The sequence below is a fragment of the Lacerta agilis genome, chromosome 10 (assembly GCF_009819535.1).
Source record: "Lacerta agilis isolate rLacAgi1 chromosome 10, rLacAgi1.pri, whole genome shotgun sequence".
NCBI lineage: Eukaryota > Metazoa > Chordata > Lepidosauria > Squamata > Lacertidae > Lacerta > Lacerta agilis.
In genome coordinates this window covers 32036072-32054705 of record NC_046321.1, presented here as the reverse complement: position 1 = coordinate 32054705, position 18634 = coordinate 32036072, and the positions used below count along the sequence as shown (strand labels likewise).

Here is an 18634-nt window from a genome sequence, read left to right as displayed (position 1 = left end):
TGACGGCTGAATCATCGGAAGCTTTTCTGAAGAACAGCTAGGAAAGCAGCAAAACCAACCAAAAGTCTTGCTGGCACCCAAAACCTGACAACAGAGGGTAGAGACAAAGGCTGCATGTTGCAATAGACAAAAGTACGACTAAAGAATAAGTATTTGTGTTTGTCCGTTATAAATATTTGTGTATACACCGGCGCGCTTCGCGTTTAGTTAAATAGCAATACTGTACAAAAACAAAAGAACAAAACAAAACAGCAAACGACAAAATTCACAGCGACCAAAATATATAGGAAAAAATCCGGCCATGGGCGTAGAGAAGGGGGCAGGGAGGGGCAGCTGCCAACCCCCCAAATCAATAAAAATACATAGCTAACTGAGGTTCTGCCCCCCCCAAAAAAATCCTGGCTACGGCTCTTCACAAGGGGGACTACACCTGCTACAAAATACTCCTGCGATATTCCTATACAAGCCTGCAGCCGCCATCACGTGCCTTCTAGCGGCTTCCTGTTTCCTCCCCGTTGCCCTATGGGCTCTTGCGCATGCGCGCTCGGAATAAAGCGCCGTCGGGCAAAAGCAAAACTGCATTTTCCTCTCGCAAAAGTCTGCGTCGCGTGGACCGGGGACGGTGTCCGGTCTTCCGCGTAAGGTCACGGTTGCCAGCGACCCTCCGTCTTCTGGTAGAAGGAGCTCTGACCTTGCCGCTGCCGTCGGACAGCTGGTCGCCGTGGAGCCGCGATAGCGAGGCGGGTGAGTGGAGCCGCGAGGGCTGGGGCTGCTTGGCTGCTGCGAGAGAGCGGGGGCTTCCAGGGGAGCCTTCAGGCGTCGGCCGCCGCTCCTGCGAGAGAGCGGGTGCCGGGGATCCCTCTGACAACAGGGCGGCGGGGAAGAAAGGAAGGAGGAGGATCTGGAGAGCCAGGACGGCTCTTGTCCCGGCCACGGACATGGTTCAGTGGGTTCCCTTCCTAATGCACATGATCGTGTAAGCCTTAGCCTTCAAGCACACCATTCTTCTGCTTAGCGTTTTCACCTGCTAAGCATTTCATCTCATTTCATGAGAAAATTCTCTCGGGCAGATTACACTTCTGTAGCGCAACTTAGTTTAGACTAATTTTAGCCTAAATAGCTTCAGGCCGTAGATGTTTCTAGCTTTCCGACTGCGAGGTTGCTACTCTGCAAATTAGTGCTGTGCAACGCAATGGAAAACCGGACGTGCACGATGCTCAGTCGGTAGTCAGCTTTCGTTATCAGACTTAGGTCAGCATACATGGGCATTCCCTCTTTTCCACCACTCCTTATCCTCGCAGCAACGCTGTGAAGGTGGTAGGCTAAAAAGAATGAATGAGGGGCCCATGATTATCTGGTGAATTGTATTTCTCAGTGAGGATTTGAACCTCGAGTTCCACAGTCCTAGTCCAGTACTCCAAGCATGGAAGCATGCTGGTTTTAGAACTGAGCATGTTGCAGGGCAAATAAAATAGATGCACTTGAATTTGGTGCGTTGCCCTGAGAGATATAGGAGTGCACCCCCAGAACATGCCAGTGTTTAACCTCAGAAATCCATGGTTCTTCTTTTTTTACCTAAATGTTTTTCTATCAAATTGATGGTCATTACGTACATCATCATAAGAGATTCCAAGAGCCAGTTTGGACATAACAATTCTTCTTAATAAAACAGGTCATTAAGTCTTACACCAGCACACTCCCTCTTTTCCTCCCCTGCACTAGCTTCAGGGCTTTTATTGTGGTTACTTTAATTTTGGTCTTCAAAAGACATCCTGATATGAAATCAAGATCAAAGTTATCATTCACACAATCTGTCTTGGTTCTGTCCTGTGAAACTCTTCCTTGGGGAGCTTTTGAATGCCTCATAAGCTTTAGAGCATATTTAAAAACCTTACTTTTTAGAAAAGCTTTTTATGTGCCCTAGTACTTTACCTCCTGGCAAATAGAAGGGGAAGAAACGGAGGCAGTGAGAGATTTTACTTTCTTGGGTTCCATGATCACTGCAGATGGTGACAGCAGTCACGAAATTAAAAGACACCTGCTTCTTGGGGGAAAAGCAATGACAAACCTAGACAGCATCTTAAAAAGCAGAGACATCACCTTGCCGACAAAGGTCCGTATAGTTAAAGCTGTGGTTTTCCCAGTACTGTAGTGATGTATGGAAGTGAGAGCTGGACCATAAAGAAGGCCGATCGCCGAAGAATTGATGAATTTGAATTATGGTGCTGGAGGAGACACTTGAGAGTCCCATGGACTGCAAGAAGATCAAACCTATCCATTCTTAAGGAAATCAGCCCTGAGTGCTCACTGGAAGGACAGATCCTGAAGCTGAGGCTCCAATACTTTGGCCACCTTATGAGAAGAGAATAATCCCTGGAAAAGACCCTGTTGTTGGGAAAGATTGAGGGCACAAAGAGAAGGGGACGCCAGAGGACAAGATGGTTGGACAGTGTTCTCGAAGCTACCAACATGAGTCTGACCAAACTGCGGGAGGCAGTGGAAGACAGGAGTGCCTGGTGTGCTCTGGTCCATGGGGTCACAAAGAGTCAGACACGACTAAACGACTAAACAACAAAAGTACTTTAAATATGAGTTCTGTGTTTGACATTTTAATTCTCAGCATAATTGAATGTATTTTAGCCTATTAAATTATGACAGAATTGTTTGGTATACCACTTTTCAGTTCATGTGTTAAGAAAATGGTATTAAATATCTTAAAGTAACAAAACATGGCTTATTTTATGATAAATAGTATATTTCACAGCACACTGCAGATAGTACATATTCCAGCAAATAAGGTTGGAAAACAGACAAATGGAAAATCTGTTAAAAATAACTAATGGAAAATCTGATGATTTAATTCATAATCAAATTAGCATGCTCAGAATGGTTACAAAATTCTTTTCTTTAATAACCATAGATTTTTACAAGGAATTGAAATGTACACCAGATACATTCAATGGAACAAGATCCACCAGAGTAACAAAAATAACTTCAGCATCTTTCCCCCTCCTGTCACCACCTGCTGTCACAACCATCATTGCAGAAAATAACATTTGCCTTGTTGACTCTTTTTTCCTCTTTCAGGAACTTTACTCTTGTTGGCCACCATGTTTGTGTTAGTGGAGATGACAGATACTGTGCGGATTCCTCCATGGCAATTTGAAAGGAAGCTTAATGATGCTATCACTGAAGAGTTGAATAAGAAGTTAGCCAATAAGGTAAAGCTTAAGTGTTGTAGGCCATGATGGCTGACTAAAGGTTTTTAATGGACAACTATTGTAAATGTGAAGATTTTTAGAAACAGTCCAGTTTGTTGACTGAAAATAGTATGTGTGGCTTAGTGCTAATAAACAGTATAATGTTGTATGTAATACTAGGCATGATGCAGAATCACATACTTAACTGGTGTAATTGTAGTGGCTACAGTAGTTTGCACAACTATGGAAAAATAGCTCTACTAGATTTTGACCAGTCTAAATTCAGTATCCAAGTGAGATGCAGGGTAGTATAAGACTGGAAAGTAAATGGGAGGCAAAAAATAAGTAGAAACTAGAAGTGGAGCATCCATTTAGGAAACACACTCCAATTTCTTCTTGGCTATCTGTCATCTTTCTCTACTGCTTTTGCCAGATGAGGCTAGCTTGTATAAATAATTTTCTGCTAAACAATTATTTTGAATCAGTTCACCAGTTTGGTTCATCTGCATAGCTTTCATTGTGCATAAACTCTTGGTATGTTGTTTCAGGAAGGTTTAAAACATTTCCTCTAGTTGTTGGAATTTATTGCTCTCTGGGTTTTGTCTTCTCCACCCCCAAACAGGTTGTGTATAATGTTGGCCTCTGCATCTGCCTTTATGACATCACAAAACTGGAAGATTCCTACATATTCCCAGGAGATGGTGCATCACATACAAAAGGTTTGCCTCTTACTTTTCTTAATATGAGCGCTTTAGATTGGTAGGAGAGTTGACAACCACAAAATTTGAGAGGTACCTAAAGCAATATGAACATGAGTAGACAGGACTACAGTACTTTAAGATCTCTATTTTCTTCATGTGGGAATCTACGTTTTGCTGGTAAAGCAGCTGATACTTTCTGTAGCAAATACATTTGGGAACTGATTCATAGGCAGAAATCAGAGGAAGTCCCTTTCACTTCATTTAATCCTTAGAACTTGCTGTCCCTTAGGAGAGTTGTGGTATGATGCAGTACCACATTTTCTTAACCTATTGCTAACATTCTCAAGGAAGTAGGCTTGTTCTACATGTTTATATATTGATGTTCTAGGTTGGAGAATTAGAAATATGATATGTTGACCTGTGGCAGGGTTGGGGAGCAACTTCAGCAGGAAGACTAGATCCAGAAGTGACCAGCCCTCCATGAGCCACTTTGACAGGTCACGCCTATTGCTTAGACATATCTCCTGTGTAGGATCTGATGTGCAGGCACACGTTAAAAATCATGGTATAAAGAGATTGCAGTACCACGGTATATATGCCAACTTTGGAAGCAAATTCACAATGGGACAATCCCAAGTAAGTGGGTACTGGTGTAGCCGAGGCTTTGTTTTCGAATTCACATTTGGAAAAGCAGGGTTCTTGTGCCTTTAAAAGCTGCGTCTCAACTATCAGGTCTATAGTAAACAGTAAACATGAGGCTGCCGGGGGGGGGGTGTATTACCCACGCAACACATGGCAGCCATGTTGTGTTATGCCGTGTCCCTCCATGGCAGCTATTTTGTAACTAGTGCCAACAGGGCTCTCAAAATTCAAAATGTGCCAAGGTTGGTGATCCCTGTCTTAAATTCTCAACTTATCACAATGTTCTACTTTAGAATGCTGATGGAGTTATGTCATGGAATGGTGACAGTTTATTACTTGCAATGTGCATAATAGGTACCTTTATGCTCCTGCATAAATGACACTTGTTATCCTTTCCCTTGACTTGTTTTGCTATTTTTTTATTCATCAGTTTCTTAAGGAAAATGAAAGGTACTAAGATACTTTTTCCAGTGTGTATTTCAGTTGTTCACTCTAGAAACTGCTGGTGTCTTGACCTTCATTTATCTTGTACATCTAATCTCTGACAAGACAAATCTAAAAGACCACTTGGGTGCAAACAGGGCCACTCTAATCTTCATTTCCCTTACTGCTGCAGTTCACTCAGCACTGTCCTATTTGCTCTAGTTACCGATCAAAACAAGTCTATTTTCAGTCTGCCAGGCTTGCAGAATCTCAAAAAGCTGACACAGCTGCCCAGAAACTGGACTGATATGCTATATACATCATTAGAGCAATGACATAGAAGCATAGATTGAAAGCATAGTTTTCCTTAGGATTTCTCAGTTTTTGAGAGATGGAGAGGTGCAATTAATGATGTGCGATCATGGCAGTTTTGATATTCTTAGTCCCCTAATCCTGAGAGTCTCCACTTGTACATCCAGCTGTGTGCATGTCTGAGTGAAAATACTGGATTTTGTCAAGTAGAGAAAGTCAGAAGCAAGTGCCAACTCCACCCACCCATGCTTTGCTATTATCATGGTTTTGGGTCTTTTGGTTCTGCTCTGCATTTACTACAGCATTTTACACCTTCCCATTGGAGCCCATGTCCTATATTTAAAGAGACAAAACCCTTATGCTTCTGTTCAACAACAACTACAAACATTTTGCCACACTTGCTTTGGTGATTGTAGGAACAGTCACTGAAACTTGGGAGGTTTTGGCTTGAAATGGGAGTACCACTGTATGGTGGTATTCGAGCCTGCTCAGCCCATTCATTATTTATCCACGTTTTTTCAGAAACTAGTAAATAGCAAAATGCTAGTATTGGATTGCTATTTTAGCAATCCATAGGGAGGGAGGGAATCGTGACTTGTTCAAGCAGCATATTGTGTTGCTTCTTTTTCTTTTTCAGTGCATTTTCGGTATGTTGTGTTTCACCCCTTTCTGGATGAAATTCTGGTTGGAGTAATAAAAGGCTGCAGTCTGGAAGGAGTTCGGGGTAAATTTTAACTTTTACTAGTAATTCACTAAATAATCACAGGAATATTGTGGGCAGGACTGCAGTGGGTGTCTAGAGTTATGGAATATTATACCAAGGTAACCAGTAGATATGTCTCAAAAGAAAGACTGTTCTATTAATAAAGTTAGAAGTTACTATGATTAAGATGTTTGGAATCACTCCTTAATAGCAGCAAAACATTGCCAAAAGAAGTGAACTTCAGTTTCTTTTCTGAAAAATAAATAAAAATGAGTCAATATAGAACGAAAGGTGGAAAAACATATTTGAGGCTTAAAGTTGTTCTCCTTTATAGCCCTGATGGATGTTCCAATTCTGCATTTATTAAATTTACAGTATAGTGGAAAGAATGCTGGACATCGGTTCGGATCCCTTATTGGACATGCCACTAGGTGATGACCTGGGGAAAGCATAAGTTCTAGGAGTCACACTGCATCCATCTTGCTTCTTTATTAATCTGAACTTCTTTTTTGTAGTTTCACTTGGGTTCTTTGATGACATCATCATTCCTCCAGAATCCCTACAGCAACCTGCCAAGTTGTATCCTCTAAACAGCTCCATGATGCTGGATGTCTAAAGATGTATAATATGAAAGCTACTTCCCTTCAGATGGAGTCTGTTTTTACTTAATCCAAAAACCCCTATGAATATGTTGCAAAACGTTCCAGTAGATTGTCTGTTATTTAATGCTAGACTAATATTAAGTCACTATTCCACAGCTCAGGAAAGCATCCATATAATTTTTGAACAACTGGGTATATCCAACATTTTCACAATAGATCTTTCATTTACCCTCATCCCTGCCCCCCAAAAAGCTCATTTAGAGAGGAATTATCAGACATTGTGAGCTGTGTCATCTGGTGCTGCAGGTGTAAGAGGTCAGGGTTGCAGGGCACAAGATTCCTCCGCCTAATCTTAGGCAACCTCCCCAGGCACAAACTTTGTAGCCATGGATGGACACAGCCTTCAATTTTTGGTAGGGCCCCCGGACTCTGTAGGGAAGCTTTGTGGAAACTGTTGGGGAAGAGAAAAATATCCATTGCACAAAGCTGCCTTCTACTTGCACATTGGATACAACCCAAAGATTAGTTGGGTTGAGGGCAGTGGGAAGCAACAGTCCAAGTCAAACGTCTTGTTTGTTTCCATCCTGAGACCTGTGGTTAGTTGCTGGATTGAATTCAGTTTTCCTGCTGCATAACGTAAGAGACATTTATTGGCAGATCTGGCATGGTCTGTGTTCTGTGAGAAAATCTTGCACAGGGGACAGCAAAATGAATTTTCCAGAATGCATTTAGGAAAATTTGCATCAGAAAATTTTCCATTGCTGTAGAGAGTGATCTAATTTAGCATGCTTATTTTGCTTGTACTTAGTTAAAAAGCTGTGAGAGCCAATCTCAGAAAAGGGATTTCATACTTGAATTTGAACTTCTTATTGCACTGTTGCCTTAACTATGTGTGCCCAGTGATGAAGCAGAACAAGTATGGGTTTGGGAATATGAGACTGAAGAAGGAGCCCATGACCTGTATATGGATACAGGAGAGGAAATCCGTTTCCGTGTGGTTGATGAAACTTTCATTGACACATCCCCAACAGGCCCAAGCTCTGCAGAGCCCTCCACCTCTAGTGCCACAGAGGAGGTGCAGAAGAAGGAAGCGCCCTACACACTAGTGGTAACTATTTAACACTACTCCTTTCTACATAGGCTTTTGAAATACCCTTTCACTACCTAAAAGTAGTCACATCCTTGGTGATGGGATGTAGACCTTATTCTTTCAACCATTTATAATCGTAAGGAAAGGGTATGTGAGGATCTCTAAGTGACCTCAGAATTCAGAGAATACTGCAGATTAAATGGATAATCCAGATTTTCATGTGCTAAATTCTAACATATATTCCTTCTCTGTGCAGGGATCTATCAGTGAACCTGGTCTGGGTCTCCTATCCTGGTGGACAAACAGTTAGCCAAAGGGAGAGACTTTCCCAAGATGGGCATTTACCAGATTGGAAAAACCACTGTGTGCATTTTTCTCTCTTTAGAAAGCAACTGCAGAATAGAAACTTTGTGTTTCTATTTCTACTTTACCCTAGTTCTGAAGTAGAAGATGAGTGGGAACATCAGTGTGATGTCATCAACACAGAATATTTGCATACCATGGCCCTGTCAACAAACTCTGGTGGTTCTGATCTTTTTACCTAGCAGAACTAGGCACAAGAATCTACGAAGAATTGCTACCCTAGAAGAAATTTGAGACAGGCCTTGTGTTTAAAGCAGATGCAAAAAGAAACTTTGAAGAACTTCAGTCTAGAAGAAACCAGTAGCGATTTGAAAGGTGGAGAGGATGTTATGAAAGCTTGCAGTCATTTTACTGCATCCCTCTTATTCCTTTTCCCCATTTGGATGGAGGTGTTTCTGACAGTGGAGGAAAATCATGCCCTGGCTTTTAAAGGTCACATACTGATGAGGAAGACTAATAAAGCTAGGGCAAGGGTAAGAATCGAATCTATAGCCATCAGGCTGCCTCCAATGGGTCCTCCTGTATATCTTGAAACTATTTGCCCTGGCAAATTCAGTGAGCCACTGTACTTGCAGAACACACTATAACTGGGGTTAGTAAGTCTGCAGTGTTTAGAGAGCAAACAAACCTTGTTATCTGCCATTCTTAATCTTGCTGTCTTCCATGAAAACATGTGACTTCAGTTTGTTTTTAGCTTAGAAAGGTAGACTATAGCCTTTTCCCCCCTCTACAGAACAAAATTCTAATGAAAGCTGCTGTAGATGTGAATGACATCTCAAAACTCAACAACTTTTGTTGGCTTTCTGTATAAGGAGGCAGATAGTCACATCGTGAAGTAGATAATTCTTCCTTGGGCATTGAATAGTAGTGCAAACAGACAATGGCCATTCAGTTTTTGGTCTTTGACTGCATGTAGTGGGAAATATAGAACATTGGGCAGCAGTCCAAAAGGCACACAAAGACACAATCACAATACACAATAAAAACATTCCTATGGTATCCATGTGGACTATTAATGAGAAAAGCAAAGCTAGGACTACCAGAGCATCAGGTGATAAATATAGCTCTTCATTTTAAGAAGGGCTTTGACGTACATGTCTTATATGGTAACATACTTGAATACAGCCTGCTTCTTGATGGCAATATATTTGGCTTACAAGTGCACCGGTGAAGCCGCGCTCTGACTTTGCTGTTCCTGCTTCAAAGCCTTGATTGGAGGTTTTAATGCTGTTGTAACCCACTGAGGGTTGTGCAGGACATCTGCTTCTGATGTTCCTATGCGAGATTATTACTGCAGAGCCAGTGTTTTTCTAATAAATATTGCTAGTGTATAATGACTGGAACAGCAGCTTTGATTATAAATGATATATGAGTTAACTATACAGCCAGAGAAGTGGCAATGCCATCAGGTTTTTAACTGCTTTTCAATGAAAGCCTCCTGAAATGGAGGTACCTGAAGTTCTAATAAACTGCACTGGTTTAAATCTATTTTATTGTATAGTGCTGCCTAAAAGAATTTACATTTTTTGTGTGATGTTGACATGACACATCAACCAATTTAATACAGAGTTTTTAAGCACCTAAATAAAGTTCCCCAGAAATAACTACTTGTTCTTTCTTGCCATTAAGCAAAGGCTTTTCTGTTGTGACTCACTCAATATAGAATCTGAACCATCTTAATTAATAAATACACTCAGGCTCCTAGCCAATAACCAATTTTGTTGGAGTTAGCACCACTGGAATCAGTAAGACACTTGAGTAGACATGATTTTTTAATTTAAAATATTGTTTAATTAGAAATTCTATTCAAAGACATTTTTAAAAATCTTATATTTAAAAAATAAGAAATTATAAACTCAACTACTGCTTTAAAATGCTTGCTGAACCAGAGTCATGTGGCTGAAGTTCAAGAAGTGCATTGTCTAAGCTCCATTGAGGGTTGGGCACACTGCACTGATTGTACTGCTTTTATTCCACATGGTTGGAAGGACACATTTGAAATCCATACGTGAACTTTAGAGAATATGAGAATCATAGTCTTTACTTTAACCCCTGTATATAACATGCTTCAAAGTGGAAAATTCCCACGATGACTTTTCAATGCATCCAGTGGAATAACAAAAGTAATCCAAAAATTATAAAATAAGCATAAACCAAGTAAAAGGCAGCATTAAATTCACAGCTCAAAGGATGCAGAAATAAGCTTTATGTGTGTGCCATTTTCTGACCAGTCAATGTTTTAGTAAATCTGCCACAATTCAATGCTATTCCAAGATGGCTTAGATTAAAAATTGAGACACCAACCAAATAAAATTGGAATTTAAAGCGCCTTATAAAATTCATAATTCACAATACAAAACATTAGTCTAAACCCCCCCCCCAGCAATTAGCACATAGCTCCCATGTCAGAAACTGAATTGCTAGCATTTGCTTTACTACTGTGTACTAAAATATGGCGGAACCCCCCCCCCCAACCCCTAACTTGTTAACAATTCGTGTTTACCCAACGTTGTTGTCGGAGCGAGGAGTTGGCATCCCAGAAGCTTGTTTCCAGCACGTAAACGGGCTCGAAATCTCCCCTTGCCGAGGCGTTTCCTGTTCTTGGAGCCTACGTAATAATACTTGGCCTCCCAAATAACGAATTTTAAGTCTTGGTGGGGATTAGGGAGGGAAGATAACGCGTTGACATATCTTGCTTGGCTTCATTTTTTGCTTGATTTTGAATGCGAACGAGGGCCAGGTTGGAGTATCGCAGAATTCTTGGGCGCCTCGGCCCAACAAGCCTACGAAGGAAAGGTGATGGGGGACGGGAGCACCCCGATAGGCAGGAGCTGTTTCCAAGACGCGAACTGCCGCCGACACCGCGGCCATTTTGGAAAACCGGAACGACGTTACGTTACCTAAAGCGCCGTCGTCGACGAGAGGCCCCGAGAGCAGCAGAGGCGACATAAGTAACGCCGGGATAGAAGCGTCACTTTCTTAGGCTCGAGGGGCCCCGCTGCAGATTCTCAGAAGGCTCCCTCAGACGACAGAAGCTATTCCTCTTGTTATGCTACAAAACAAGTCGTAATCTGTGCTAACGTAATTACAACCAGCTACGACTGCCTTGGCTAATCCTGAATGTTAGGACCCAGAAGCAATGGACGCTGGGAAGCGTAGTCCCAGCCTGCCTCGTGATGGGTAGCGGGAAAGGATGAAGTGTACTCGCTAGGTTCTGGGAGTCGAGCGTCTATTCGGCAAAGCTGGTCTCTTCAGTTAACTTATCTTAATTTAAAAAATAAAAATCTTTTGCAGCCTCCATTCTCTGTGTGATTTCAAGGTTGCTTTCGGGCGGAATTAGCAATCGTGGCTTTGCTTAAATATAGCAAGGCAACATGCCCAAAATAAGTAGCTTGGGAAGGTTTCAAAAGTATTCAAGAACAAGACTTTAGAATAACACTTTAAGGCTGGGTTCCTATATACATTTCACCTGGAGTAAGCCTCACTGGAGGTAATGGCTCTTACTAGTAGAAATGTATAGGCTTCCACACTGTTACTCTCCAGCACACCATCTAAGTGTACCGGTAGTTGATGCAATACAGAAGGATAGTAGATTTTAAAACAAACGGATTTCCTGGTTAGTATTGGTTGTTTGATTTACAAACACTGGAAATGTTAATTTGATACGTTCAGTTGCTTGGAAGAAGCTTTATTCAGTTCACAGTTGTATTTAGAATAAGGAGTGCTAGGCACTGTCACTTGTGAAAATAAAATAAAAAAATTCCTTCCAGTAGCACCTTAGAGACCAATTAAGTTTGTTCTTGGTATGAGCTTTTGTATGCATGCACACTTCTTCAGACACCCTTCTGAAGAAGTGTGCATGCACACAAAAGCTCATAACAATAACAAACTTAGTTGGTCTCTAAAGGTACTACTGGAAGGAATTTTATTTATTTTGTTTCAACTATGGCAGACCAACACAGCTACCTACCTGTAACTAGAACTTGTGAAAAGGATAATTGCTTTATGCTGAGCTATGGAAAGTGTAGGATAGGCATGCCTGGCGTGCTCTGGTCCATGGGGTCACGAAGAGTTGGACACGACTGAACGACTGAACAACAACAACAAATGGAAAGTGTATTTCCTACAACCCCGGCATAAATTTGCAATAAACAAAGCCAGCTCATATACTGAGCTGATTACTTGACACTGAGCACTGAGGTTAGACAACACTTCTTTAAAAAAGGGGGGTCCCTTATGTACCTCACTCTGTGTTCATACCTTCTCATGTGAGTTATTTATTATGTTGGCTTAACAAGATTAATGCAAATCCATAGCACTTTTTTCTTCTTTACATTGTTCTACTTGTGTCTCTAAAAGACCATAAACTGACAACCTGATCAATGGACCAGCTGCCTTCTGGTTCAGAATGATTAATATGCTCATCTCCCATATTGCTGAGATAGTTGGGATATAAGCACTCAGGAGTGTTTGGTGGTGAATAGAAATTATTTTATATTTATTTTATTATTTGCAAGGTGATCTTATGGATATATTGTTTACTCAATAGTAGTAGTCCCATAAGCTAAATGAGGCTTGCGCCCTAGTAAGTATATTTAGGATTGCAGCCTTAATCTTTCCTACCTTCTTGTAAGCACCATTTACCGTTAGGGATACTCCATTTAATACACTGTGTCTAAAATTAATGTTTTATTGTGTACTATTGGTACATGGTTATTAGTATACAAGGGTATACATTATATATTCATGCATATGCTGCCTTACAGAGTTGTATAGGCAAAATTGACAAATTTCTGCCCACTAGGCAATTACAGTCTACAACAGTGGGGGAAACTACAGAGGGAGGAAAAGACAAAGATAGAGCAGGAAGAATGTGGGCAAGTGCCATTGCACTTACTTAATTCAAAAGGAATTTAAAGAATCCTGTAGTCTGTCAAGGGAAAATCTTCAAGAATATATTCCAGGAGCCTCCCAAACTTCTCCCTGTGGTTTTCAATGCATTACAATTACAAATGAAACACAGTATCATTGGGTCAAAAGGTTTAGGTGGAGATCCACAAGGCTCTATTTTATCCCCTATGCTTTAAAAAATCTTTTCAGGGTTTTCCAAACTTGAGTTTCAGCTGGTTTTGGACTACAGTTCCCATCATCTCTGCCCACTGATCCTGCTAGTTAGGGATGATGGGAGTTGTAGGTCTAACAACAGCTGGAAACTCAAGTTTGGGAAACCATGATCTAAGTTAAACGAATGAGAATCATTGGGGGGGGGGCCCTCAGGTACCACCATCTAGCTCTACATTACCTCTCATCTAATTAAGGTGAACCAGTAGACATTCTAAACCAGTACTTAAACTTGATAATGGACTGAATGAGGAACAATAAACTGAAACCTAATTCAGCTAAGGCAGAAATACTGCTTATGAGTAGTTCATTTGTCCAGTTAAGTGGCCCAAATAGGTTTTGAATGAAGCCTTACCCACCCGCCCCCAAAAGGAGCAGATAGATAATTTGGAGGTGCTACTAGATCAGGGGTCAGCAAACTTTTTCAGCAGGGGGCCAGTCCACTGTCCCTCAGACCTTGTGGGATGCCAGACTATATTTTGGAGGGGGGGGGGAATGAACGAATTCCTATGCCCCACAAATAACCCAGAGGTGCATTTTAAATAAAAACACACATTCTACTCATGTAAAAACACACTGATTCCCGGACCGTCCGCAGTCCGGATTGAGAAGGCGATTAGGCCGGATCCAGCCCCTGGGCCTTAGTTTGCCTACCCATGTACTAGATTCATAGGTGGCCTCTGTGGCACAGAACATATTTTATAAAAACAACCACACCAATATAGATAACTTTGAAACAATTATCCAGGTTTTGGTAGCTTGATTGGATTATTGTGGTGGCTGCCTTTGAAACTGGTCCAGAAACTCCAGTTGGCCCAAATAAAGCAGAAAGATCAGGAGCACAGTCAGGTAATTTTAGAGTGTAAAACTTAGATCCCAGACTTAATGGTTTTATGTGGTGCAGGATCTTCAAACAGCCATGTGTATTACTTAGTCATTAATAACCATAAAGATCTGTATAGCTTCAATTGAAACAACTTGGGGAAGGAAAAAGGATTTGATAGGTAGATGAATCTTAAACTTTTTTTTAATAATATAGACTACTAAAATTATTTTTATTTTTTACAAATGATTCCTATCATTGCTGTAAGAAAGACTTGTCAAAGAATGGCAAGGGGATAATTTACACATTTCTCTGAGGGAGGAAAAACAAATACATCAGTTTTAATGTGTTGTATAGAAATAAAAGATAATGGACCTTGTAGTACCAGATACACTTTTATACCAGTATGCAAACGACTTCTGGATGGTTTTAAGGCTACAAATTTATAATCAGACTTTTGGCCAGTGTACATAGTTAATCCAAGTTGCCCTGTTCAAATCATTCATCTATCAGATCCATAGCTCTAAAAATGCAATCCCTCCTTAGTAGATTTCTGATGCAAGTAAAACAATACAGTGTAATATAGTAACACACAGGTGAAAAATTACCATTTGTTTACAATAATTCTGCACAGCTTGGGATATTGTTCTGCAGAGAAATAAATGGTCACATGAAATTGACTACTCTTAACCTCCAGCTGCTAGAATCACATTAAGATACTTTTAAAATGCATTAAATACTTTCAAAATATTATTTTTCCATGGAAACAATTTATGCTTTTACCACCAGAATGATAAAATATAATAGGAAATAATGCAAAACAGAAGGTCTGCTCATAAAATCACCCAAAAGGATAGGTGCATTCTCACCTATTTTCACACAATAAGGTTGCAGACTTAAGTACATTTATCTAGCATCAAGCCGTATAAAAACATGTAAGGCTTCCTTAGAGTACACAGGTATAAGACTTATGATGTAAATTTGATCGTCCAGTTCTAGTCATGTCTACTTTGAAGCAATCCCATTTATTTCAGTAAGACAGACTGCTGCATGTATGCCCTTACTAGGAAATAGGTCTCATTCAATTATGTGGGATTTCCTTTCAATAATGTATGTAAAGGGTCTGATTCTATTTGTGTGCTCACTTCTTTGCAAAAATTGGAAAGCAGAAAACCTATTCACACTTAACTTTTCTGTCCCACTCCAGTTGAATTAAATGGAACAATGTTGGCTTGATGTTATGTTTGTGATGAGACAACCTCCTTGAATGTTGCCCTGAATACCTATATGCACTATGCCTGCATATAAGCTTTCAGCCTTTTATTTGTACTTTCCATATGTATTTGTACTTTCGCTTACCATTCTACTGGACAGCAACTCTTGCCTTGGTCCACCCTCTTCAATGCCCAAGTGAGCATACTGACAGCTGCCTGACACAACTACTCGGGGGACGGACCCTGGCATATAGAGAGATAAGGACGATACAGAGCTCTGTCTTGTGCAAATTCAGTTTTACGCACTTCACAGAAAAAATAAATAAAAATCACAAAGGAGGTGGGCATCCAGGAAAAAAAACCATTGGCAATCCCACCTACCATTTCACTCACGTTTGGGAGAGAATTGGGAGGTGCAGGGAGAGTGTTCAGCGGCCTTGAAAGAGTGTGTGTGGCCTTGGAAAAGCATACACAAGTGCAGGGAGAGTGTTTTTGACTATGTGCGATTTTGACTTTTTGCGCTATTCCTGGAACATAACCCCCACATACGTTGAGAGTCAACGGTACTGCTAACTTTCGGAAAACATCAAGACAGTATACAATATAATACAAGAAAACATGGTGCACTATAAAAACAATACAAAAGAATCATTGAAAGGACTGACTAATCAAGAATATTTAAACAGCTGTATAAGTGTGTCAGCACAAAAAGTTCTTCAAGATGCTTGAAAGTCAAATGCGAGGATGCCTGCCAAATCTCTGCTGGAAGCATATTCCACAGCATGGGACCATAGACCCTAAATGCCAAACTTTTAGTTTAGGTCATTTGGATCTTTATAACACAGGGGACCACCAACAGTGCTTTTTTAGATTATTGAGTTGGGATCGAAGGACTCAGGTGGTTCGTAACATATCCTGGACCCAAGTTGTTCAGGGTTTTGTATATTAGCACAAAAGTCTTGAACCCAGCTTGGTAGCATATGGGAAGCCAGTGTATATATTTTAGCAGAGGTTCATATGGTGCTGGCTATCTGTCCCCATAAGCAGTCTAACTGTTCCATCTTGCTCAGGCATAGGCAACCTTCGGCTCTCCAGATGTTTCGGACTACAATTCCCATCATCCCTGACCACTGGTCTTGTTAGCTAGGGATCATGGGAGTTGTAGGCCGAAACATCTGGAGAGCCGAAGGTTGCCTATGCCTGCACTAGCTGGAGGTTCTGCATCAGGCCCAAGGGCCAATCCACATAGACTGCTTTGCATGCACTACAGTGGCCAGGTTATCTCATCAAATGAAGCTGGTAAAAGGCACTCAACCACAAGAGGCTCTTTGGACAAAAAGATTACAAAAAAATATATCCAGACAAAAATATACTCTTAAGCTATGTACCTGACCCATTACAGGGAAAATTTATTATATGCTATAGGCATGCAGCTTAATGCTTAGGATGTCACTATACTGTGTTAAAATTCCTTAGGCTACAGCAGACAGCCGAATATTCCTGTGCTTATAAAAACCGCCAGGAGCATCTGCCTCAGGTCACAGTTAAAACTGTTGTTTAGCAACAATGAATACAAACCGAAAATAAAATAAAATAGTCATACATCACAGCAAGCATCCTGAAGTAAAACAATTGTAAGTTACATCAGTGCAAACATATCCAGCTATGTTGCCTCAACCCAGCCCCCATTAGCAGTACTGTAAATGTATTGTAATGGGAGCAATGGACAGCAATATCAGCTAAAACGTCTCCTGGGTGCAGAGTCGTAGCTCGGTAATATTGCGCCCCTGGCAGAACCATCCAGATTGCGCCCCCTAGTCACAGACAAATTACCAGTAGCTCTTCTTTCCGCCTCTCCTCCAAACCCCACCCCACCCCAACCATTCAATTCACCCTCTGTTTAAAACCATTTATTATGAGGCAATAATCGATATTTATATTTATGGACATATTTTAAGCCGAATTTGTGCCCCTCAATCGCCTGCGTCCGAGGCGGGGGCCACCTCACCACCCCCCAGCCACAGCCCCGCCTGGGTGACAGCCCGTCTCTTGCATGTACTGTACGTATTTTTAAGTAATTAGTGCATATGAGAACAAGTCTCAATGGTGAATCTGTGTGTCATACAAGAATTACAGTACTACCGCTAGGAAATTCCCAGAGGGTTAACTGAGTTAGTGTTATAGCAGAACAACGAAGAATATTGTTTGCCACCGTCCGTGCCAGGTTTTGTTGTGATATGAGCTTTTGCCGACCAGAGTCCACGAACCATGAATCTTCATGGCACTGCCAACCCCACCCCTCCGTGACCCCCTTTCTGGCCGTGCTTAAAAAAAAGCCGTGGCCCTTTTCAAAAGGAATCTGTCGCATCCTTTTGAAAAGGGGAGTGGATTCTTAAATGCAGGCTCCCGCTCTCTAGGAATGTGTGCCGGAGGAAGTGGGCTGGGGTGGATAAGCGAACCGGGAGCATTTCAAACGAACCACTAGCTGACGTTAAGTCAGCTCAATCCCCCTGATTGATTTGGAATAAACCGGTTTAAATGCCACAGCTATCACACTTCAGGGCTTCCTGGGCGACAGTGTGACCTAGGGAAGCACACGCTCGCCGACTGCCCTAGTTCCCTCCCCCGCCAGTATAGACTACAACTCCCGTCATGCTCTCTCTCGCGTCGCGTCGCCTTCTACCTTTTTCCTTTCCCCCGCACCCGCCTCTTCGGCGGCTCGTGCGCATGCGCCTTGGGAGCAGCGTCCGGGGCAGGCAAGCAGTCTCTCCCTAATGTAAGATGGTGGCCGGTCTGGCAGCGGAGCGCGCAGAGCCTGGAGATTACCCGTCTCTCACATAAAGGTCGTCGGAGGAGCCGCCCGGACCCCTTCCCCGCTGCTACAGAAGCCGAGCGAGCGAGCGAACGGGAGGAAGGGAGCGCGAGAGGGTATCGCCGCCCCCGCCGCCAGACAGCCGGTCGCCGTGGAGCAGGGACGACGAGGCGGCGGGTGAGTGAACAGCCGGGGCTGGGGGAGCGCTAGCCGGGGCTGCCTAGCTACGAGAGAGCGGAGGCTTCGCGGGGAGCCTGCAGGCCTCGGCCATCCCTCATGCGCCTGCTCCAGACCCTGGGCCGGCGCCGGGGCTCCCTCTGGCCGGAGGGGCGGGAAGGGGGGCTGGGGCCAGCCAGGGCGGCTCCTGCCCCTGCGGCGACGGCGAGGGCCGGCTCGCCTCCCTCAGGAGTGCAAGGGTGGTCTGAGGGGTTGCCGGCGCCTTGCCGCTCGCGCCGGGGACCAGCTGGATAGAGAGGGGGCTCCGAGCGAGGCGGAGGCCACGCTGTGGCTGCTCAGGGCGGGGGCTCGGGAGTCAATAGAGGCGGAGGGCTCTCGGGCAGCGCCTCCTTCGCATCCCCATCCCCACCCCGCCGCTGCTTCTCGCGTGTGCGTGTTCAGGAGGGCAGGG

At 42.6% G+C, this 18634-nt stretch overlaps 2 protein-coding genes across 8 annotated transcripts in view; both read left to right on the top strand.

The window, feature by feature from the left end:
- The first annotated feature begins 620 nt into the window (after positions 1 to 620).
- On the top strand, positions 621 to 9375 carry POLR3H (RNA polymerase III subunit H). The gene is made up of 7 exons (XM_033162308.1): positions 621 to 744; positions 3088 to 3221; positions 3823 to 3919; positions 5916 to 6002; positions 6497 to 6560; positions 7484 to 7691; positions 7930 to 9375. The coding sequence occupies exons 2-7, from the start codon at positions 3111 to 3113 to the stop codon at positions 7981 to 7983; spliced, it is 621 nt and encodes a 206-aa protein (XP_033018199.1). The 5' UTR covers positions 621 to 744; positions 3088 to 3110; the 3' UTR covers positions 7984 to 9375.
- An 8551-nt stretch (positions 9376 to 17926) lies between these two features.
- Positions 17927 to 18634, top strand: part of CNOT4 (CCR4-NOT transcription complex subunit 4) — a 54485-nt gene continuing 53777 nt past the window's right edge. For 3 of the 7 annotated variants that reach the window (XM_033161446.1, XM_033161445.1, XM_033161443.1), the window contains exon 1: positions 17927 to 18183. The gene's annotated coding sequence lies outside the window, so the exon portion shown is untranslated. The remainder of the gene's footprint in view (positions 18184 to 18634) is intronic. The other 4 variants (XM_033161444.1, XM_033161448.1, XM_033161449.1 and 1 more) reach the window with 2 other exon arrangements.

Coding starts and splice junctions, on each gene's coding strand:
- POLR3H (XM_033162308.1), top strand. CDS start 3,111: ATGTTTGTGTTAGTGGAGATGACAGATACTGTGCGGATTCCTCCATGG. Junction 6,003..6,496: donor CAGTCTGGAAGGAGTTCGGG/GTAAATTTTAAC, acceptor TCTTTTTTGTAG/TTTCACTTGGGTTCTTTGAT. Junction 6,561..7,483: donor CTACAGCAACCTGCCAAGTT/GTATCCTCTAAA, acceptor ATGTGTGCCCAG/TGATGAAGCAGAACAAGTAT.